General features: G+C 52.9%; 2 protein-coding genes across 2 annotated transcripts; both read left to right on the forward strand.

Annotated features, from left to right (window-relative positions):
- Window positions 1–1,373: 1,373 nt before the first annotated feature.
- On the forward strand, window positions 1,374–4,414 carry EIF4E1B (eukaryotic translation initiation factor 4E family member 1B; the record flags this gene model as incomplete). Its single annotated transcript, XM_084242371.1, has 7 exons — window positions 1,374–1,391; window positions 1,483–1,679; window positions 1,999–2,094; window positions 2,738–2,801; window positions 3,589–3,702; window positions 3,848–3,987; window positions 4,300–4,414. 7 exons carry the CDS (start codon window positions 1,374–1,376, stop codon window positions 4,412–4,414), a joined length of 744 nt encoding a protein of 247 aa, XP_084098497.1.
- A 4,218-nt stretch (window positions 4,415–8,632) lies between these two features.
- Window positions 8,633–17,028, forward strand: TSPAN17 (tetraspanin 17; the record flags this gene model as incomplete). The annotated part of the gene is made up of 9 exons (XM_084243938.1): window positions 8,633–8,719; window positions 11,940–11,990; window positions 12,076–12,222; window positions 13,015–13,185; window positions 14,834–14,959; window positions 15,581–15,628; window positions 16,234–16,350; window positions 16,431–16,492; window positions 16,992–17,028. 9 exons carry the CDS (start codon window positions 8,633–8,635, stop codon window positions 17,026–17,028), a joined length of 846 nt encoding a protein of 281 aa, XP_084100064.1.
- Between the last annotated feature and the right edge of the window lie 6,372 nt (window positions 17,029–23,400).

Below are 23,400 nucleotides of genomic sequence, written 5' to 3' on the forward strand. Positions count from 1 at the left end.
GGGAGGCTTCAGCCCCTGCTAGAAAGGCAGCTGTCCAGCTAGGTCGAGGGGGTTAGTCAGAGTCAGAGCTTCCCCTTAGTCCGCCCCTCCCCCACACCGAGCAGCTCTCAACTTATTCCTATGGACTCCTGATGAACCAGGCCTTGTTTGTGGGCTTACCTGTTTTGTGTAATTTAATACAATGAGCTTCTGAGTTGAGAATCATTAACATTTCCATTTTACAGATTGGAAACCAAGATTCAATGGCCAAGGTGAGGGCAAGGAGAATTTCCACCCAGGTTGTATGCCCCTTGTCATTAGTGCCCAGGCAAGAACACTCAGGTGGGTCAGGAGAGTAGAAACACGTGTGCAGGGGCCCAGAAGGATGTGTGGAAGCTCATCTGCCCTTCCAACAGGCAGCCTTGGCCAAAGTGGATAGTGGGCCTGTGAGGTAGAAGACTCAGTGTGGCCAGACCTTCCCAACTTTTCAAGAGAAACCAGAAAAGTGAATTTTTAATATAAAGTCTCTGTCTCTTAAACCCAAGTGCTTCTAGAGACCAGATATTGCCTGTGGCAGATGACAATGGATGACAAATTGAGGGGATAAATGGCAATAGAGACAAGCAAGGCAATACTACAGAGTATGTGTGTAAGGGCAGAGCAGCTTTTCAGATCCATGCAGACCGGGTAAAGGAGGAGTCAGAGTCCTCAGTGGTTTTACAGGTCTTTTATTGGGGTTCAGCGGGTACGTGGCAGGCAGGGGTGCTGGGGGGCTGGGAGGCTGGCAGTCCTCCCAGCCCCCAGCAAATCTTCACTCTATCTGGGCTCTCTGGCGTTCTCTGCTTTGGGCTTCTTCTTTCGGCTTCTACTGGCGTCCCCGTGACACCGCCCTTAAAAAGCACAGTCTTAGCCCAGGTGTACCCACTTCAGGTGCCCGCCATCAGGCATGCATTCAGGACCACAGGGTTCCCTCATCTATCCTGATGGCGGGAGGGCAGAAAAGCCTGGTTTTTTACCTTACCCTACAATGTGTAAGGTCTCTGACCTGCCACAACCTGGCTATGTCAGAGTCACTACTTCCGCCATCTCTGGGACAGTCCTAAATTTAGGGTCCACTCTCAGTGGGATGTAATGACCCTGACCTTGGCATCTCTGCCTGCACATGACCAAGAGCCCAGTGGACATGGGCTGGGTCTGCCTGGCCACAACGGAGTTCCCGGCCCTGGACCTGCATGCAGATGGCGCTCACTGAATGCTTGCTGATGGAAGGACAAATGTAGGCCCTTCTGAGCGGGGCCCCCACCATTGTGCTGACTCCTCCCCCTTCCCCTGCCCAGGGTTAAAAGCCTACAGCTGGGTGCCCCTTTGGAGGTTGGTTCCCTTGGAGCTCCAGCATGGCTGCCGCCAGCCCTGTAAGACCACCTACCTACCTCTCCTGTAGTGAGGGACAGGGCTAGGGTGGTAGGATCCCAGCAACCCCACCTCGCTTCTTTTTTTGGTCAGGTCAGGGAGGCTGAGGGTAAAATCCAAGACTGCAAGGAAGAGGAGAAAGAGGAAAAGGAAGAGCAGGCAGTTGCGGGGGCGTCCATAGTAGAGGACTCCCAGGCTGCAAACTCTCCCTGGGATCCACCGTCCCTGAGGAAGGCCCGAGATGAGGGGCCCTCAGGAATCAAGCTGGAGCTGCACCCACTGCTGACCAGGTATGGCAGGCCCCTGCCTTGTGGCCTTGGATGGCCCCTTCTTCTCTAGGCCCTGGCTCTCCTTCCAAAAAGGCCAGAGTTGGCCTAAGACTGTGTCTTTGTTTGCCCTTCTGGCCTTAACTCAGCTGAGAGTCCAGGTTAAACACTGGTCCTTCAGGATAAAGGACTCTAGTCAACTTGCGGGGAAGAGGGGGTGTCCTGTGCTCCCAAATTCCACTTCCCAGTGTGTCTTTGGAAGGGAGGGCCCTGGCTGCCAGCCCAGGTGGTGTCAGGGGTGGGCCTGGAGACCCTCTTCTTCCTGTTTGCCACCGCTTCCCAGGTGGGCTCTGTGGTTCTCCAAGAATGACCGCACCCGGGCCTGGAGGGAAAACCTGCACCTGGTCACCAAATTTGACACCGTAGAGGACTTCTGGGCGTGAGTGTCTGGCCCTCAAAAGGCTGGGGCCTGGAGGCTGTGAGCTGGAGGTCCTTCCCAGTGGGCTCCCTCCAGAGGGCTGCTCCTGACACAGTTTTCCCAGCCCTTTCTTAGTTCTTTTAGCATTTGCTGAGATTGGGGCTTGGTAGGCTCTGTCTGAGGTGAGGGGTCATGGGTCCCCTTGAAGTCTTCTGGGGGCTTACAGATTTGGGAGAAGCAAGACCTTGATCTTGACTCTGCTGCTCCATGGCTTCGTGATCCCCGGCAAACTGCTTCTCCTCTTTGAGTTGGTCTCAGCATAAAGTGAGGATTAGATGGCTTCAGAGTGTCCCTGGTGGTCAAGGAAGGGAATCTGAAAAGTGCTGGAAGAACCCTCACCTGGGGCTCCAGAGGCAAACCCCTCATGGGGGTCTAAAATCCTCTCAGGGTTCCGATGGTCAGGGAAGGCTCAAGGGAGAAGGTGGAATGGGAGGGTCTGTGAAGTAGGAATGGAAATTCAGCTGGGCTCAGTGTGACAGACGCTTGGAGGTCTGAGGTGGGTGGAAAGCAGTGGGAGGCTGCTAAAAAGTTGAGGGGTGATGCCATTTGGAAGTAGGCCCTAAAATGTGCAGATGTTCACCCTGGGCTGGTGGCCTCTTTCCAGGATATACAGCCATATCAAGCTGGCCAGTAAGCTCTCTTCAGGCTGCGATTATGCCCTGTTCAAGGTAAGCTCTGCTTCTGTGTGCCCCCGCCCCTGCCCTGCCTCCACGGGGCGCTGAAGGCTTGATTCTTCCCAGCTGCTGCTGCATCTTTTCCTGACAGGTGGTTTGGGGGTGGGGCACCATGGACAGCTTCCCTCAGAGCTGTGTGATTTCTGACAGGAGGACAGGCTATGCAGAAGCTTAGACAAAGTGTCAGAACTGAATTTCACCTTGAAGGACATTTAAGGATCTGGAAGGGGTTGAAGGTTGAGGGATTACTGGAAAAGGGGGTCAAGGAAGGAGCCTAGGTTTCTGGCCTGGCTCTGTAACTAGGGACATGCATCAGAATTGCACAAGCATACTCAGCAATGTCCAGACCCATCCCTGAACTTGCTGACCCTGTGGTGGGCACACGGGCCCCTGGCGTTGGTGTTGCACTATCTCTCTGGGTGATGTGTATGCACCCAGCTGCACCTACACAGCTGCTATGTCCAGGCTTGGTCTGTCCAGAGGCTTCCTTAATCACTTCCGTTGAACTCTTGTCTCAAGGAACTTGGTTCAGTAAAGGACACACTCCTGCAAGACTATAAAAAGTGACAAATGTTGAGGCTCATGGGTCTGTGACATCTCAGAATAGGGTCTGGGGAACTGTACCTTGTGGTGGAACCTACTTGTACAGAGGGGACAGAGGCAAGAGAGAACCTGGCCTGTGGAGGCCTATTGAGGGATTGGAGCAGGACCAGGGAGGGCATGTAGGCCCCCACTGCTCTTTGAACAAAGGGAGGCAGTAGATTGTCCTCCTGTCCCCCAGGATGGCATTGAGCCCATGTGGGAAGACAGCAAGAACAAGCGGGGTGGCCGCTGGCTGGTCAGCCTGGCCAAGCAGCAGCGCCACATCGAGCTGGACCACCTGTGGCTGGAGACCGTGAGTGGGGGAGCCAGGGGTAGGTGGGCCCCGCAGGAAAGGGGCTGGGCTGTGGTGGGCCCCTTTATGGCAGTGGTCTCAAGGCTGGTGGGCCAGTCCCTGTGCCCTGGCTGGAGCTCTTGCCATGCCCCCCTTTGGGCCCCAGTTGCTGTGTCTGATCGGGGAGAGCTTTGAGGAGTACAGCCAGGACGTTTGTGGGGCGGTCATCAACATTCGCACCAAGGGGGACAAGATTGCTGTGTGGACGAGGGAGGCTGAGAACCAGGCCGGCGTGCTGCATATTGGGTGAGGGGTACCTCTGGCACCGGGTGGGGGCTGGGAGAGAAGGTGAGTGGAGGGTGACTTGGCTGTAGAAATCTCTGGAACTCTTCATGTTGCCTCTTCTCTCTTATGCACCTGTATAAAGGGTTTGGTATCAGATTCCAACTTCTAGCAGAACTTTTTGGCATTAAACAGTGGTATTTTGGTTAAGATACAAAGCGGGAGTGACTATGGCTAGAACTGGGTAGGAGATCTGGGTAAAGGACCCAGGGTCCCTGGTCCTGTTGAGGACCCCCGCTGATCAGCTGTCTCATTTCCTCTCTACTCCCCACCCAGGCGTGTCTATAAAGACCATCTAGGCCTCTCCACAAAGACCATCATCGGCTACCAGGCCCACGCAGACACGGCCACCAAGAGCAACTCCCTAGCCAAGAACAAGTTTGTGGTGTGAGGGGCCCCTGAGTTTCTCACTGTTCTTTGTGTGTGTGTGTGTGTGTGTGTTGAGGGACTGGACTGCACCATCCATCCTAGGCGGGACTGGGGGGCAGATAGCCTGGCTCTTACAGTCCCTGGTTCCACCCTAGGGTGGGGTGAATCACTAGGGAAAGTAGGAAGATGAGACGAGAGAATTCTATGATTCCACACTTATTCTTTGCTCACCTGGTAAGAGGGTTAGGTGGCCTGAGGGCCAGATTTCCATTTTGGGAAGGGATGGGTTTTGAGATCACTGACACAGAACTGGATGGGGTCAGGGATGGAGTGGGTTCTGCTCCTCTTGGTCGTCATTCTGCTTAAAGACCTTTGTGAGTCGTCTCATGAGATGTGCAGTCTTGGAGCTCACCCTGTTTCCTGTACCTTCCCGCCCTGTGGGTGGGTCTCCGGGTCCTTGGGTCCCCCTCCTCTCCTTTCTTTTCCCATCCCAAGGGCTGGAAGGTTAGAGACAGAACATCATCATCCTATATGGGGAGATGTGGGAAAGTGAGAACACTCCTTTCCTCAGCTGTGTACAGGGATGTCTGGGCCTTGCCGGGGGCTGAAGTGGAGGTGGGTAGATGAGGGCCTTGGCTCAGTTGAGAGCGGGGCTAGTCAGGCCTCACCCTGGTTCTGCCGGAGGCGGGTTAATGTGAAGATGAAGTTTAATAAGCCCTTTCTGATCTGTTCTAAATAAATACTTTTGAATAAAACTGGAGTGGTTTTTTTTTCACATTTTATTTAAATTTTATTTTTTATTATATTCCCCATACAATTACAACCCCCTTATTTTGACCCCAAGCCCTCCTTTCCCCACCCCCCAACCCCATAGAATGTCTCTGGTTCATAGTTGTTTGTTGATTTTGATATTTTCTTTCTTATAGTTATTCTTTTTCCTGGTCCCTTATTTAAGTTTTCTAGATTCCTGCTATGAGTGAGACCATCCAGTATTTTTCTTTTTCTTTCTGGCTTATTTCGCTGAGCATGATCCCTTCCAGCTCCATCCATGTTGCTGCAAATTGCATGTGTTTATCTTTTTTGAATGCTGAGTAATATTCCACGGTGTATATGTACCACATCTTTTTGATCCAGTCATCTATTTTTGGGCATTTGGGTTGTTTTCAAAGCTTAGCTATTGTAAACAGTGCTGCTATAAACATAGGGGTGCAGGTGTTCTTTGGAATTGATGTTTCTGTGTCCTTTGGGTGAATACCTAGGAGTGGAATTGCTGGATCATATGGAAGCTCTATGTTTAGTAGGTCCAGAAATCTCCACACAGCTCTCCATAGTGGTTGGACCAGTTTGCACTCCCACCAGCAGTGCAGGAGAGTTCCTTTTTCTCCACAACCTCGCCAACATTTGTTGTTGCTAGTTTTTTTAATATGTGCCATTCTCACTGGTGTGAGATGGTATCTCATGGTAGTTTTGATTTGCATTTCCCTGATTACAAGTGATGTTGAACATTTTTTCATATGCCTGTTGGCCATTTGCATTTCCTCTTCAAAGAAGTTTCTTCTAGCTCTTCTGCTCATTTTTTGATTGGATTATTTTCTTTGTTTTTGTTGAGTCTCATCAGCTCTTTGTAGATATTTGTGATCAGTCCTTTATCATCAGTGTTGTGTGCAAAAATGTTCTCCCAGTCGGTGGGGTTTCTCTTTGTTTTGGTTATTGTCTCTTTTGCTTTGCAGAAGCTCTTTAATTTGATGTAGTCCCAGCTGTTTATCTTTGCCTTCACTATCACTGCTTTGGGTGATGTGTCTGTAAAGATGTCTTTGAGGTGCATGTCATGTAGTGTTTCGCCTATATTTCCTTCATGTATTTTATGGTTTCAGGTCTTATGTCTAGTTCTTTAATCCATTTTGAGTTGGTTTTTGTGCATGGTGTTAGGTAGTAGTCAAGCTTCATTCTTTTGCATGTAGCGACCCAGTTTTCCCAGCACCATTTATTGAACAAACTTTCTTTACTCCAATGCATATCCTTTGCTCCTTTGTCAAAGATTAGTTGACGGTAAATCTGTGGGTTTATTTCTGGATTTTCTATTCGATTCCTGTTGGAGGTGGCCACCCCGCGTAGTGAGAAGAAGGGCTTTGACCCGCGTCCCTAGGGCATGTGAAAACACATGTGTCTCGGAGGAAAACCTCTGAGTGACAGGACTTGGTATTGAGGGCCTGGAAAGTGACCTGCGTGGAGTCAGGCTTCTACATCTCCACGGTTTGAAAATAACAAAATGGAGAGACCCTGCACAGTGAGCAGAAGGGCCTTGACCCAAGTCTTTAAGGCATGTGAAAACACATGCATCTCGGAGGAAAACCTCTGGGTGACAGGACTTGGTGTTGAGAGCCTGGAAGTGACCTGCGTACATCTCCACAGTTTGAGAATAACAAAAATAATGAGCGAACTTCCCAGGCTCTGGCTAGGGGGCGATAAGATTATGTGCGTGAGAACTAACCACCTGGTACCCTACTGTCTGAAGTAAATAGATAATAGTAAGAAAATAGACTAATCACTCATACATGTTATCGTTATATGGTATGCTTTGATGTTACACCTGCTGCAATTAAAATAGTATATAATGAGCACTAAGACAATAAAGATTTACTGCATGCTGGACATGACAGTCCCCCATGTCTGATTTCCCTCACTGTCATGTCCCAGGTTTGGACTCACTAGAAGTCCACAGATTCCATTGGTCTGAGTGTCTGTCCTTGTTCCAATACCATGTAGTTTTGATGATTATGGCTTTGTAGTATAGTTTGAAGTCTGGGCGTGTGATGCCTCCATTCCCTTCTTTTTATTTCAGGAGAGCTTTGGCTATTCGGGCGGGGTTTTTGGTGAAAACTGGAATGATTTTTTTTTTTTTATAGAGGCATGCTTTTATTTATTTGTTTGCTGGTTTGTTTGTTTGTTTTGTTTATACATGCACTGGGTACAGTCAGAAGCGCGGGAGGGTGAGAGAATTCACCAGAGCCAGAGCGGGGAGCAGAGCAGGCAGAAGGACCGAAGTACTCTGCTGAGGGGAGCAGCGGGCGGCAGGAGAGGTCTGCACGCCATGTGGGACCCTCCTCTGGTGGCCGGGGAGCAGCCGGGGATCGAACCGGCGGCGCAGAGGCCGCGCGCAGTTTCGCAACCCAGCGCTCAACCGCTGCGCCACCGGGGAGGCCCGAAAACTGGAATGATTTTTAAGGAGGGTTTTTAAGTTGAGTACTATTCAGGTTCCCCCTGTCCCCCACTCCCTCCTTGATCTACTGTCCTGCTTTGTAAGGGCTCATGTGAGACTCCCAGGTACCAAGAAGCCCCGTCAGGGCCCAAGCTGGCATGGTGAGGGAGGGGTAGGACTTAGAGGTGTCCACCACTAAAAGGGGTTAGCCAGGTGGTGGGCTGCATGACCCTGGCACATGGACAGAACAGGGAGCAGGAGGCGCGGTACTCCTTTGGCTAGGGTCTGAACCTGTATAGGTAGAGTTGAATTCCCATCGAGTGAAACGCACGTATGATGGGCTCAACCAGAACACTGCACCTGTGTTAAAACCACAATCCTGGCACCATCCTCATCCGCTCACCAGCACAGTTTGCCTCCTCTCAAGAGATGGGCCTCGACAGCAAGGCCCTGTTTGGCGGTTGCTGGTAGAGCCTGGCGGGATCGGGGATCTGGGGGTTCTTCGCCTCTGCGTTTTGCTGAGCTTCTGGCAGTATCTCAGAAGAGTCAAAGCACCCTGGGGAGTGGGCGGTGGCGCGTGGGGCGGAGCCTAAGGCGGGGGCGGAGCATCATGGGGAGGGGCCTGCCGGGGGTCAGGCCTGGGGCGGAGCTTGGCTCAGAGGCGGAGCCCCTGTGGACGCAGCCTAAAGGGGAATGAGTGGGGGCTGGGGGTGGTGCCGGGGGCGAAATCCCGATTCGGGGGCGGGGCTTGGAGGGCTTGAGTCGTCGGGGGGCGGAGCCTACGAAGGGGGCGGAGTCAGGCCTAGAGGCCGAGGGGCGCCGAGGGGACCCTGCGGGGCGAGTGGCTGGGCGGTCCCGGCGCCGGGGGCGGTTCCTACGGGGCGGGCGGGGTCGGCGGGTCCGACCTACGCGCTGTGTGGCTGCGGCCATGAAGCCGCAGCCGCCGGGCTAGGCCCCGGCCGGCTCCAGCCCAGGGCCGCCCGCGGAGGGCCGAGCCCGGTCTCCGGCTCCGGTCACCGGGCCGGTGGGCGGCGGCTCATCATGCCCGGCAAGCATCAGCACTTCCAGGAACCCGAGGTCGGCTGCTGCGGGAAATACTTCCTGTTTGGCTTCAACATTGTCTTCTGGGTGAGCGCGGGGTGGGTTCCGGGCCCTGTGGTGGGGGTGGCGGAGATGGCGGTTCTGTCCCCTCCTTGGTGAAGACCACCCCTTGTCATTGGGCTTAAGGCCGTCCCCTCACACCTTTCTCCCACCCCCCGCGCCACATCCCCCCCCCCCTCGGAACCGTGATGAGGCCAGAGAGGCCGGGGTTGCAGGGGGCGGGTCCCAGCCCCCGCGGGTGTAGGGAGGGAATGGGGAGTCCCCTCTGTTTTCTCATGGCCCGATGGAGAAAGGGACGGTGTTTCCTTGCAGGCCACAGGGGTGTGCTCGGTATGGGTCGACCCTATCACACCCAGCCCCCTCTGACCCTGGGGTGTGGGTGCGCATGGAGCCCCACCCCTTGTTTAGCCCCTGGGGAGAGTTTTCGGGAAGGGAAGGGCCGGGAGGGAGGAAGCCTCCCACTGAGAGGTTTGCCCAGAGGCACCGGCCTATTGCCCAGGGTGGGAACGAGGAGGAGGGGCTCCCGGAACTGACCCTGGGGAACGGAATTCACCATTTCACAGCTAACAGAACGGAGGCTCCAGGGCTGGGCTGTCCCTGCTTGGTGAAGGAAGCTGCTGGTGCCCCTCCTAGGATGGCATCTGTGCTCCTGAGCCCTGCCAAGTCATCTTTCCCTGCTCCCTCCCCCCTCCCACGTCTCCCGGGCTGCTGCCTCTGCAATCTACTCCAAATGCCAGGTTCATTCAGTTTCCTTCAACAGGATTGGGGAGACTGCCCTCTGCCCACATGCTGCTTGCAGCAGTGGGGGTTGTCCTTTGGCCACAGCAGTGAGTGCTTTGCTCACCAGGGTGTGGGTAATGTGCATAGAGCACTGATCTGAAAATTTGGAGGCCTGGGCTGTGAGTTAGTACACAAGTGACTAATCTGAGCTTCAGCTTCCTTGCCTGATAGTGGTAGTGATGGTGTTGGGGCTATAAAGCAACCTGCCCCTGGGGTTGTTAGGCAGGTTAAATGAATTCTAACTTACTGTCTTCTCGCAATTTATTCTCTAAATTTCAGTGATGAGGGAAGAGGCACAGAGAGGTTAAGTCATTTAACTTAGAGTCACACTAAGTGCAAAGCAGAGGTGACTGACTGTCCAAGCGCAAAGGGTGTCAGTGAGGCAGAGCTTTAAGCTGAGGGAGCCCCCTAATGCCAATGGAAGACTAGCTTGAGGGACTCAGCTTGTCACAGCCCCTCCCCTTTACTCCCCTTCCCCACCAGCTTGAAGGGGGTTGTGGGCCCAGAGCTTGAGTTTTACTTTTACCTGAGGGCAGTGAGGGCTTCAATGCAGGGAGGTGGATCTGATCTGGCTTTTGTTTTAGAGGCACATTTGTTTGGCTGGGATGGGGAGGCCGGGGCAGGATTTGGAGGTAGGGTCTCTAAGGGTGGAGAGCTGCTGCAACTTTGTGGTGATGGAAGGGTGCAAAAGGGGAGGAACGTTCCAGGAGGAGTGAGGGGGCTGAATTGACAACACTGGACCACTTGGGGGTGGAGGAAAGGTTTAAGATTTGGGTCAAGGTAGTCTGAGGGAGGCACCTATGAAATTGGCCCCGAGACTTTTTGGTAATAAGGGTAAAGTGGATGTGGAATGGACATTGCTGTTTTCCCGGTCAGAACCTTCTAGTGGTTTCTCACTAGGATATGGTCGAGATTTCTGCCTGAGGTCTCTGTACCCGGTGGAGTGTGCCCCTGCCACTTTTCATTTTGTCCCTTGCCAAACATGCTCCTTTCTCGGGGCCTTTGCCTGAGGTCCCTTCACCTGGAATTCTCTTCTCACTGCACCTTTTCATCATTCAGATCTCAGCTGAATTGTCACTACTTTCCCTAACGCCCTCTTCGAAGAATGCCCCCAGTGTCCCCAGTCACTCCCCCTGCATCACCTGTTTGACTTTCTGTAAAAGATCTTGGGATCTGAAATTACCTTGACTGCTCACAGTGGACTTCCGCCACTGGAGGGTATGCTCCATGAGGGCTGTCAGCTAATCCTGTTCATTGGTTTGGAACTGAGCATTTAGAAGAGAGCCTGAGACATGGAGGTGTTTCTGCAGCAGGCAGGCAGATGTAGGGGTATGGGTCAGGAAGAGGTCTGGGGCGGGGGGCATCTGGGAGATGGAAAATGAGAGTGAGGAGGAAGAAGGGCATATGTTGGAGATGGAATCTCAGGAGGTCAAGTGCATGAGGCAGGTGGAACAGAGGCTCCTCCTAGGGAGGCTGAGAAGTGACAGAGGAGGAATGGCACTGAATTAACCATGAGGGGTTCCGGAGGGAGAAAGCGTAGTCAGGTGGGCTGAGTCAGGAGTGATATTTGGTTTCACATCCCAGACACTGCCTGGGGAGCGAAAAGACTTTTTTAGAGAAAGAGTATAGCAATGGGTAGAGCTTGGGCCAGTGGGAGCAGTGGGAGGGGAGGATTGAAAGGAATTTGGTCTGGAGTGGAGTTGACCTTGGCTGTGTGCTGAAGGGGAGAGGTCTGAGGGGTGGTAGTCCTAGGCTAGGCAGGAGGGTGCACTCTAGATGTCCAAGAGGCTGCCCTGGTCATGCAGCTGGTCTGGTCCTCAGTGCGCTCAGTGGGGCAGTAGGGCTGGTGAGGGGGTTCAGAAAGCCTAGGCAGAGCTGTGGCCACATGTTTTCCAGGCATAGCCATTGGTTCAGGCTGGGGTCTCTGATCTGGGCCCTGCTCTGTGTTGGGATTCCTTGTCATCGAGGGGCTTTGGTTTGAGCTACGAAAATGAATTCTGGTGGATAGAGGTTGAGAGTGTGGGGTAGATGGCAGTCACAGAGGTGCAGGGCAGCAGGATGGCCAGACTAGGGAAGGGGCAGAGAGTAGGCTAGGGCCCAGAACCCCAGCACTGGCCTGTCAAGGGTGTAGAGGTTCAGGATGCTACTGCTGCCGCTCAGTGGAAACATCTCTGCTGCTCTTGCTCTGCTTCTGATTTTTAGGAAGAGATCTCTGATGTCCAGCCTGGGACTAGGGAGGGTTCAGTCTTCCAGATGAGGTCCCAGGGGGAAGAAGCACTGAGATGTATTCTTTGCAAGGTGGAAAGTCCCAGGATCTCATTTACAACCCTACCCCTCTTCCTCTCTCTTCCCCTGGCTTCCTGAAAACTCAGTGCGGGGGAGGGGGAGGATTTGAGCTGGGGTGGGGAAGACTGAGGAGGGTCTTATGCAAGTGCCCCAGCCCTCAACTCTGCTGATGCTCTTGCAGGTGCTGGGAGCCCTGTTCCTGGCCATCGGTCTCTGGGCCTGGGGTGAGAAGGTAAGGGGTAGGGCTGCCTGTGGGTCAAGATGGTAGGATAGTCAGCCCTCCACCCACAATTGCCTCTGCTACCCCCACCCCACAGGGTGTTCTCTCCAACATCTCAGCACTGACAGATCTGGGCGGTCTGGACCCCGTGTGGCTGTTTGTGGTGGTCGGAGGTGTCATGTCGGTGCTGGGCTTTGCCGGCTGCATTGGAGCCCTCCGGGAGAACACCTTCCTGCTCAAGTTTGTGAGTACCCCCTAAGCGCCCCCATCTAGATCTGCTTGGGAACCCAACCTCCTCCCCTTCACTTCTTGCATCACTTGATATAGTCTGTGCTTAGTAATGCAGTAATCATCAGCTTCATGTTATCTGTACTTATAACATCATTTTTGCTCTCAATGACAAACTCAGTGGCCTAAGCAGAAAAGGGTATTTATTGGGTTCACAAAGAAGCCCAGAAATATGATGGCTTCAGGCATGTTTGGATTCAGGGCCATCACTGTCACCTGACCTGGTGTCTGTTTCTCAGCTCTTTCTCTTTGGGTTGGTTCTGTTCCCCATGGGGTGGAAGGGTGCCCAGGAGTAGTTGGGTGCTGCCTTCATGCTGCCCTCCCGGGAACTACTGGAAAAAGCTGAAGCTCCCTCCCGATTGTACTGCCAGTGACCTTTAATTGTATCTCCTCAGTTCTAATTGGCCATCTTTGGACCCATGCCTGTAGTCTGGGGTGTGGAGGAGGAGATAGAGCTGGGACTGGTGAGCTCCTGGTGCAGTCTCAGCACTTTATCTGGAAGAGTCGGAGCTGGCTCCCTGTAAACCACTGCAATTGAAGGTGTATGTGAAGGGGTGGTGGCTAGAGACAGGGGAACTGGTAGATAGGTAAGGATGGTGCTCTTTTGCATCATAAGAAATAATATGAACACAATAGAAATGGGGACTCTGGGCCATCTTACATTAGGGTAGGGATGGGAGCTTGATTCTGGGACACCTTCAGGCCCTGCATCTCTTGACTCCCTACCGCTGTGTGCCCCCAACCCTAGTTCTCCGTGTTCCTTGGCCTCATCTTTTTCCTGGAGCTGGCAACAGGGATCCTGGCCTTTGTCTTCAAGGACTGGATTCGAGACCAGCTCAACCTCTTCATCAACAACAATGTCAAAGCCTATCGGGATGACATTGACCTCCAGAACCTCATTGACTTTGCTCAGGAATACGTGAGTCCAGTATCCATCATGGGCAAGCTGTAGGAGGTACCTACAGGCAGCTAAGGGAGTGAGCAAGTCCCCTGTGTGCCGGGACCATTCCCTGGCTCACCCAGGCCTGGCAGGTCCCAGGGAAGAGGGCCAGGGGCCTCCCTGTCTGGGGGGGAAGCTGCAGGGGCCCAGGATGGGAAAACAGACTAGAGGCCCCAGCAGCTCCTAACACACTTAAGTGAGGATATTTGACATAGAAATATAGATTTCTCCTACTAAACCATGGGTCCGCAGAATCAACAGGGGCTGGCATTGCCACTGCCCTCTTTGCCGGTACAGGGGCTCTCTGTTCCCTGCAACAGATGTGGCTGTCCCCACATCTCTGTATCTTATTCTACCCATTGGCCGCCTTCTCTTGTTGCTGTTATTTGGCCTTAACATGTTAAAAGCCCCTGACAGAAGCCCTGCTCTCAGATTTGCAAACCTGATCCCTGTGAAGAAACAGCCTGAGCAGGGCATGAAACCCTGTGCACTTCTGCTCGCACACTGACACGCACGCTCAGTCACGGACCTTTGGTGTTGCCCACCCCCCTTCGGTGCTAAGGTCTGGAGGTGACGCTCTCAACCAGAGCAGAGGCAGAAGTGTAGCCAGGCGCCCAGGATGGGATTGATTTGTTTATTAAACACACACAAGCTCTGGGACAGGTGCTGGGGATTCAAGGTGACAAAAACTGGGGCCAGTCCTTGTGTGGATGGCAGGCTGGGAGGAAAGATGGATGATAAACAAGCAAAACAAAGAAACGTGTGTAAAGTTACCCATTGTGGGAAGAGCTGTCATGGGGAAGGAGAAGGCCTCTGGGGGGTGGTCTTGAAGGAGAGGGAGCACCGATGTGGAACAGGCAGACGTCGGGTGGTGGCTGGGCAGCGTCCGCCCAGAGCCGCTGGCCATACCTCACTCCCACTGGGCCCATGAGCCCACCTGTGTGCTGCTGAGCTGATCACATCCTGGTGCCACTGAGCTGGCCCCTCAAGGATGACTTTTCAGCGGCCTGTGCTGTGTCAGTGAGTGAAGGCTGTGTGCCCCTGTCCCCTGCTCCATCCTGAGCTTCCTGCTTCTCTGCAGCCTGCGCTGCTCATCAGGGTCCTACCTGGGGAGTAGCCCATGACGTTCTGGGAAGGGGTCTTAGGGATGCAGATGCTGACAGCAGCCTGTATGAAGTGGAGTGGGACCATTGTGAGGGTGACCGGAGTACCCTCCTGTCCCTGCAGAGAGGAAGAAAGGAGGTCATCAGAAAATCTGGGGCAAGTGTGGGGAGACCTGGCACAGACCTGGGGTTCAGTGGTGATTCCCCCTCAGGGGTTGGCTTGACCTCAGCTCCTCAGGGTGCTACCGACCCTACACCAACCTTTTGTCCCCTCCTTCCCTTTTCCAGCCTTTCTTGGCCTGAGAAGCTCAGGAGCCCCTTCCTTGTACCCCTTACTCCCATCATCCAAGGCAGGAGCCTAAAGCTGCCATCATGGCCCCAAGTCTCCGGGGTGTGTGGGGCGGTGTGTCCACTGGTCTAGCTGCCTCTAGACCTCCTCCCAGCCCTGCAAGCTCAGACCCACCCCAAACAGGATGCTGCCTGGGTGGGCCTGGCTTACTGGGGGCTCTCCTCCCACTCCCTAGTGGTCTTGCTGTGGAGCCCGAGGGCCCAATGACTGGAACCTCAATATCTATTTCAACTGCACTGACTTGAACCCAAGCAGGGAGCGCTGCGGGGTGCCTTTCTCCTGCTGTGTCAGGGACCCTAAGGTATGTGAGGCCTGATGGGGAGGGCAGGGGCTGTGCGTTGTGCAGCCAGGTTGTTCTGGGAACAACTCACTATAGGGCCATTGTGGCTTGGCCTCTCTCTGGGGCTATGGATGGGGCAAAGGTCAGTTTACATGGAGAACCCCTCCTAGGGGAGCAGTTTGTGTCTGTGGGCAGAACTGAGGCTTATTGTGGTGGGGGCTGTACCTTGGCAGCAAAACCTGTCTGTCAGGAGCCAGCCTGCCGCCACACCCCTGGGCCACTGCACCGGGGTAGGTTTGGGGATTTTCGCCCCTTTATGATTTACCTCAGAGTAGAAGCTTCTCACAGTCACAGTTCACCTGGGACATCGTGGGCCAGGTTCTGCCTGTTCTTGTAAAAACACAAGATTGCAGGATTCTTAAGCAGGAGGCAGCTCAGGATTATGTTTGCAGCTGTGTGCTCCCTGGTGGAGAGGGTGTCGGGGAAAGAGGCAGTCAGTCCTTAGGGATCCTTATTTAAGAGGAGGGGACCTGCATCAGAAACCCCGGTTCCATCTGCTTCCCCCAGAAGTACTGATGCTGTGCTGGGCACCTGGCCCTGTGGGTGGCCCTGCACTGAGTTGCTTGTTTTGTGTCTCCTCAGGAAGATGTCCTCAACACCCAGTGTGGCTATGATGTCCGACTCAAACTGGTAAGGGGACTGGGACAGGATAGCTGGGGCAATGGGATCCTCTCATAGCTCCTGAAGGCCCCAACCATTCTGAGGGGAGGGCTGCCAAGTCCTGGAAAGTATCCAGGCATGTACACTTTGTACTGCCAAATGTGGGGGACGGTGGATCCCTGTGCATCGTCTCCTGTGTGTTTGCTCATTCCAACTCTTTGTTGAGCTCCCACTGGGTGCTCTGAGTTGGCAGAAACATCAGGTTCATGCTAATTAGACAGGCAGACAGATCTTAAGGAGTTCCCGTTCTAGTGGAGGGAGAAAGACATGGATAAATTAATGTGATCAGTAAAATGATAATTTCAGCTTAGACCTGGAAGAAAATAAAAGGAGTGGATATGATTGGGGTTGGGCAGTCAGGGAAGGCTTCATGGAAGAGAGGGCATTTTGTGCAATGCCCCCCCACGTTAAGGAGCCAGGTGTTCAAGGTGGGAGGACACGCACGCTCAGGAATGCGATTGGGGGAGGTGAGCTTGTCAACCCACTGTGTCTGATGGGCAAGACTGCAGGAGCGTTTCTGCTTAGACCTGAGATGACAAGGCCAGTGTGACACAGACTGGCCTCTGTGTCCCCAGGAGCTGGAACAGCAGGACTCAATCCACACCAAAGGCTGTGTGGGCCAGTTTGAGAAGTGGCTGCAGGACAACCTGATCGTGGTGGCCGGCGTCTTTGTTGGCATCGCCCTCCTCCAGGTACTGCTGGTTGCCCCTACCTGTGCACTGGCCTTTCTGCCCCTCCAGATGCCTCCCCTCACCTACCATCTGTCTTACAGATCTTTGGTATCTGCTTGGCCCAGAACCTCGTGAGTGACATCAAAGCAGTGAAGGCCAACTGGTGAGGCTGCCACGCTGGCCATGGCCACCTGCCTGGCCTACCCAGGGACCCCCCCCTCCCCCAACTGTGTCTGATGGGCAAGGCTGCAGGAGCGTTTCTGCTTGGACCTGAGCCCCATGTGGAGCTTATGTATGGGTGTGCTATGTACCCATGGAGAAAGCCGTGTAGCTCTGCCTGGGCAGCCCATCCTAGAGCTGTGTGCAAGGAGGGTGGAGGTGGGGGGAGTGGCGGGCTCTCCATGGGACTAGGAAGGGCACAGCTAAAGGGATATAGGCCAGGTGAAGCGGGAGTGCCCATGGCCCAGGCTGGGACACACTTGTCTGTCCATGGCTGTGCGGGGCAGGTTCTGGGATTGTTGCCCTGGACACTGCCTCCTGCAGCCTTAGAGCTCACTTCTCTACTAGCTGTGACCTTGAGCCTTCTAGGAGCCCACATCAGCCTCCATGTCCCAGACTCTAAAATGGGTCCAAGAATTTTCTCTCCCTTGCTTGCCTCTCAGGATCAAACATGATGATGGCTACAAACTACTCAAATAAACAAAACCTTGAACCCACCATCTCGGAGGTTCTGGCAGCTGCAGGGCCTCAGCAGAGCTCTCCACCCAAGGCCCCGGCTCAGACCCACCTTGCCAGCGTGCTTTCTTTGGTCTGAGTGGTGTATTCATTGGAGCCAACCTTTAAAACTTGGCATATTTCACATAAAAGTCCAGTCCCCGGCTTCTCATGAAGAATGGCCATGTGACCACAGCGGCTCTTCTGTGGCAACTTCTCCTGGGACCTGCACTTCCCCTTTCTGCTCACCCAAGTGCCCTGCCTGACCCTTGTAGACTGGGAGTTGAGCTCCCCCACCTCTGTAGGGTTATTCCTGCAAACTCTCAAGGCTGCTGGGGGCCAAGCCTGGGGTGAAGCACGAGGGTATGAAGTGGAGAGGAGGCATTCAAAAGACCATGGCCTGGGCAGGGTCTGGCCTTGTTGGGGACTAAGATGGATACCAGGGTGCCCAGGAAAGTGGCCAAGGGAAGGGATGGAGGGCAGGAGGGTTTTGGAAGGAAGCCACTGGAATCCAAGCTTTGGCCTTCATGGAGCTGGGAAAATACGGTTTGGAGGGCCATCAGTGGTTGACTCCTGGGCTCATTTGGGATCAATTTCAAAATCACCCCAGTGGCCTGCAGAGCTGCCTCATGCCCACCAGAGGGCGTGCCGGCACAACATTCTCTGGCTGGCTGCTTTGCTCCAGCAACCTCACCCCTGTACCGCTGGTACAGCTGTGTGCCTGGTGTGTGCACCTTGCTTACTAGTGCTTTGGGGAATTCAAGGACACAGGCTGGGCAGTGCCCTGGGATCCCTCACAGGCGCCGGCCATGGTGATTTATACATGCTACAATAAATGAAGCTCACGGTGTACATGTGTCTTGCATTTTCTGATTTTGAAAGGAGCAGCCTGGCTCAGAGTTGCCAAGTTCTTCCTTTTAGCTGCACGAAGCAGGGAGGGAGTGTGGAGTGACTCTGCTCTGCCCTCCCTGGACTGTCCTGTGTGGATGAAAGGAGGGCTTTGTGTTGGTTCATAGATCTCAAACTGATGTGCTTTGGGCCAGGTAGGTTATATAAATTAATAAAGTAGGACTTTGGGTTGTAAGGCCTTTACAATAAAGTGCCATTTTGACTTTCCTACTGTTAACTAAAGGCAGGCCACAGACACTGCTTTGTGAAGAAAGAACTACTTGCACTATCAAGTTGAAAAATGACAATTGGCTTTGAGAGAAAATAGGGCATGGTGGGGACTATGGCAAAGCACAGAGCCCCATCTAAAGTTGGCAGCTGTCAGTGAATTGTAGCTCATTTCTGTAATGGGGGAATGCAAATCTAATTCTAGAAATCTGGGGAATCCAGACATCCAGATTTTCCTGCACAATCCGATTTTTAAGTTGTTGGTAATTAATGAAAGATTTTAAAATGCTGTCAATGAAATGAAAGGCCTGGGGACCAGCTTTGGCCCCTGTGCTGCAATAATTCCCACCAGGACCTGGTTGCTGTGCTATTCAGTGGTGCTAGGAACTGCCTCTAGTGAGCAGGGTGTGAGGCACACACCCAGCACCATGGCTTCCAGACAAAAGCTGGGGCCCCTGACGGGCACAGGCTGTTTGTGGTCTATACCCACTACAACCAATGCAGCTCATGGTAGTGTGTGCGTGTTTTGTGTTTTCTAACACCTTTCATTTGCCCCCAAACTTCATACCCTGTGTGGTGAAGATTCTTTCCTGATGAGACAAGTTGCTCAAGTGTGAGTGGGCAAGGGGTAGAAGAAAGTGGTGGGAGCAGAATGTTTGGGAATAGGGTTGATGAGATGAGCTAGGAATGACTGGTAGGAGAGGTTGTGGCCCTGGCTGGGGACCCAGAGTTCCCCAAAGTTCACTTCAGTCTACCTTTCCACTTACCCGTCCACCCATTCATCTATCCACTTCCTGTGCACCCACCTACCACCCCTCCATCCACATACTCATCCATCCACTAATCCCCACCCACTGTCATTCACTCAGAAGTCCCTGGCTGGAGACGGATTATTGAGGCAGCTCAGATTTGCCCCAGGCCTCAGAGGCCATAGTCTCTTGGCAGAGGCAGAGCAACCACCAGCAATGCAATGTGTACCTGGTGTAAGCACAGGATGATCACTCCTAGGTGGTATTTCAAGCTGGCTAGAGACAAACGACCTATTTCACAGAGTAGAACATGGGACAGTAATTGTACTGAGAGGAGTCTTTGCCCAGATGGAAACCTCTCCAGATGTGTAGAAATACCAGGAAGCTTCTAAGTCCATCCCCTGCCAGTTCCTCTGGTGCATCCATGGGCTTGGAGACCAAGGTCACCTTTCAACCCTATCAGGGAGGGGTGCACACTGACAGGAATAGGCATTGTCTGGCAGCCTGAGAGCCTTCTCCCCCAGCCCCAGGAACCCTGGCTGCTCATTCTAACAAGAGAGGCTTGCAGGAGGGCAGCGTGTGACATCAGGCTACACCAGAGAGCGGGTCATAGGGGAAAATCAGAAGGGACCAAGAAAACCTAGCAGGTGAGTCCCTGGATCTGTGGGTGAGGAGATGGTCAGATGAGTTAGTTAAGGAGATCTAGCCTCGGTTCCATCTCGGGTGATGGCTGGGAGGTTAAAGTAGTACAAGCCTGGAGGGAGTCATTCCTGGAGACCACCAGAGGGCACCAAAGTGCAGTCCATGTAGGCAGCAGGAGGGGAGGAATCAGAGGGAGGGGCTATGAATGTGGGGGGTGTTGGGGGAGGCCCCTGTGATGGAGAGACCATCCACCTGTCTAGGACCTGGAAGCTCAGACTATATCGGTGCCCAATCCAGGCCTTGCTCCCTCTGCCCTCTCTCTTCTAGGGGCTCCCAGAGGCCAATGCACACACTCCTCCACATTCCCTTCCACTCACTCATTCAACCTGATTCACTGAACATCTACTATGTGCCACTGTCATAGGCATTTGGGGTTACATGAAGGAACAAAACCACGTCCCTACCCTCCTGGTGCTCAGTCCAGACCAAGGGTGGGCAGGCTTTGTCTGCAAAGGACCTCGGTGAATATTTCAGGCTTTGGGGGTCTTTAGAGCAGCAAGTGGGCAGGGCAGTGTTCCAATAAAATTTTCTGCACATTGAAACTTGAATTTCACCTAATGTTCATGGATCACAAAATGGGATTTCTCTTTTTATTTTTTAAAGGTTTATTTATTTATGCATGAAAGAACTGGGGTACAAGCCAGAGGTGTGGGGCGTGAGAGGATTCACCAGAGACAGAGTGGGGAACAGAACAGGCAAATTGACCGAAGTACACTGCTGAGGGGAGCAGCAGGCGAGACAGGAGAGGTCTGCCCCGCCATGTGGGTATCTCCCTGGCCAGGGATCGAACTTATGCTGCCTTGGCTGCAGATAGCTTCATAGGTTGTGTCTTAATACCTTGCATCACCATGGAGGCCCATTTCTCTTTTGATTTTTAACTGTTAAAAAACATAAGATCATTTTAGCTCTGGTGCTCTCTAAAGACTGAATTTGTCTCAGAGGTTGGAGTTACAACCTAGGCCCAGGGAAGCAGAGACAAACTCAGCACAGGGATGAGCCCTCAACTGGGACAGGTATGAGTGCTATGGAAATAGCTGGAATAAGGGGCGTTGGGAGCATGACAGGGGGGCATAACAGGGGGGCCTCTGTAGGATATGGGATGGTCAGAGGGAACCTGGCTGAGAAAGAGAGATGGAGCAAAGATTTTTTTTTTAAATAATAAATTTTATTTTTATATTCCCCCATACAATTGCAAACGCCCCATTCTGACCCCAATCCCTCCCCTCCCGCCCCCCCCCCCAAAAAAAAGTGTCTCTGGTTCATAGTTTTTGTTGATTTTGATTTTCACTTTCTTATATTCATTTTCCTGGTCCCTTATTTAAGTTTTCTAGATTCCTGCTATGAGTGAGACCATCCGGTATTTTTCTTTTTGGCTTATTTCGCTGAGCATGATCCCTTCCAGCGCCATCCATGTTGCTGCAAACTGCATGTGTTTATCTTTTTTGAATGCTGAGTAATATTCCACGGTGTATATGTACCACATCTTCTTGATCCAGTCATCTATTTTTGGGCATTTGGGCTGTTTCCAAAGCTTAGCTAGTGTAAATAGTGCTGCTATAAACATAGGGGTGCCGGTGTTCTTTGGAATTGATGTTTCTGTGTCCTTTGGGTAAATACCTAGGAGTGGAATTGCTGGATCATATGGAAGCTCTATGTTTAGTAGGTCCAGAAATCGATGGAGCAAAGATTTTTAATTTAAATTTTCAATTATTTTGATAGTGCAGGTACAACAGAACTTAAAGATATTACTTTAAAGGTGATATAAAGATGGATCAAATGCCGTCCCCCTCCTGCCACGGTACCATCCACAACTTAGCCTGCAGCCTTGGCACTAATGTCATGCCTGTGTGCAGTGTTCAGTATCATTTTTTGTATCTGAAGTGGCAGGATTCCACCCCATCTTGCCGTGCTTGTTTTGAAGACCTAGTCACATTTATGCGTGTAAAACTACTTCATTTTGTGCGACCTCAGGGTGTTTCCCCTCAGGGGTATGCTGAGTTTTGCCTCCCTGGCCTTATGCAATGCCTGGCAGACAGTGCAGCTGTTCTGCCTTTGGGGTCCTTCCTAACCCCAGGCTCTGCTTAGAGGCATAGTTAAGCCCCCTCTCTTGGGTTTCAGCTGAAACAGACCAGGCTTTGCTGGGCAGGAGGCAAGACCTACTGGGGAGAAGGGTCCCTTCCTGGGCCGAGGGGTCTCATTTCCACGCCTCACCTGGCACTGGCCTGATGAGCAGCATTACCACACCTCTGAGGCCTGGAACTCAACCCCTCAGAGGCGTGAAAGCCACACTAGCAGCCTCTTGGCACTGTGAAGGCTGTTGCCATGGTGATACCTCCGTGGTCCCTTGTACAGTCATGCAGAGGGGAACTTTAGCACCCGAATATAGAGGGGCCTCAGCAGCAGCCCAAGGGCCTAGCCTTGACAGGAGGCCTGGACACCCTTGAACAGCTGGGTCCTGCTTCCAGGGAGGATCCTCTCTGTGAATTAGCTCACCAGGCCTATTACCTTCCCAGACCAGACCATCCCAGGCTGCTCCAGCGTGCCCCACCTCCAGTCTGTGGCAGACTCTTGGGAATCACAGCTGGGGTGGGGTGGGGTCCTGGCAGAGGGGCCACATGGAATTCCAGCAACTCACCCAGTAGCCTACATTTGCCAAGTACCCCTGTGTGCCAGGAATTGGGCAGTGGCTCCAACATACTTCCTGTCTCCTGTCGAGGGGGCTTGAGGTGTGGTGGGAGAGGCAGCCAGCCAAATCACTACCGATTTATTGGTTTGAATTCATGGTGCAGGCATGTGGTGAATCACGCACACTGCATGGATGGATACGTACAAATTCTCTCGCACTCTGGTCTCGGGTCTCTTCTGCCCCTCCTCGGAAATGGCCTGTGCATTCAATAGCTCCAGAAACACAGCCAGCCAGGAGCCAATGCACACAGCACAGACCAGACGTCTCTCCCCACACTTTTTAGTCTGCATTTTTCACTGACCAGCATTTCTGGGAGATAATTACATATCAGTATGTATAGAGCCACCAATTCTTTTTCACAACAGCAAACCCATATTAATAGCTAGAACTTACACTTGCTCTGAGCTGGGTGCACCTCTTAGCACCTTATGTATATGAACTGGCCTACGCTCCCAAACAACTCCAAGATAAGTGAAAGGATTGGCGCAGTAAAGAAAAGGAGAGCCAGGATAAGTTTCTCACAGGCAAGAAATTTGTTGGGCTTCTGGGGCGAAGTTCGCCGACCCCACACGGGGATCAGAGAAGGCTCACCCGTTGGGGGATAAGGGCAAGCTTTTATAGGGCGGGGTCTGGCTTTGGAGGTAGGTGGAGAATGCTGAGTCGAAGTTGCTTTTCAAAGAAGTTTTTTCTCTCAGAACTGGTTGTTCTTTCAACACAGCTTGTCAGGGCCCGTGCAAACCAGGCAGAGCTGGCTCCGGGGATGCAGGTGGCAGCAGTTTCAAGTCCCCCCCTCTGAACCCCATCTCTGCCCCCACCTCGACCTTACAATAAGTACTCCACAGGCCAGGAGGCCAAGGAGGATGTGGGGGCCCAGGGAGGGGCTCCAGGTCCCTCCTGATGGACATGTAGTTAGTTTCTAGGCTGTGAAAATCCTAATTCTCTTCTCTTTGGGCACAGATCTGGAAGGATAAATATTTTAAGAGAATTGCCGGGTTAAAGGGCATGTGCATTTTTAATTGGCATGGCTATTGCCAAATTGCCCTCTGAAGAAGTCGCAGGGATGGTGATGACGCAGGTGGCGCCTGCCCTCCAGCTCCTGCAGCT

The sequence above is a fragment of the Talpa europaea genome (genome assembly GCF_964194135.1).
Source record: "Talpa europaea genome assembly, chromosome: 9".
Lineage (NCBI taxonomy): Eukaryota > Metazoa > Chordata > Mammalia > Eulipotyphla > Talpidae > Talpa > Talpa europaea.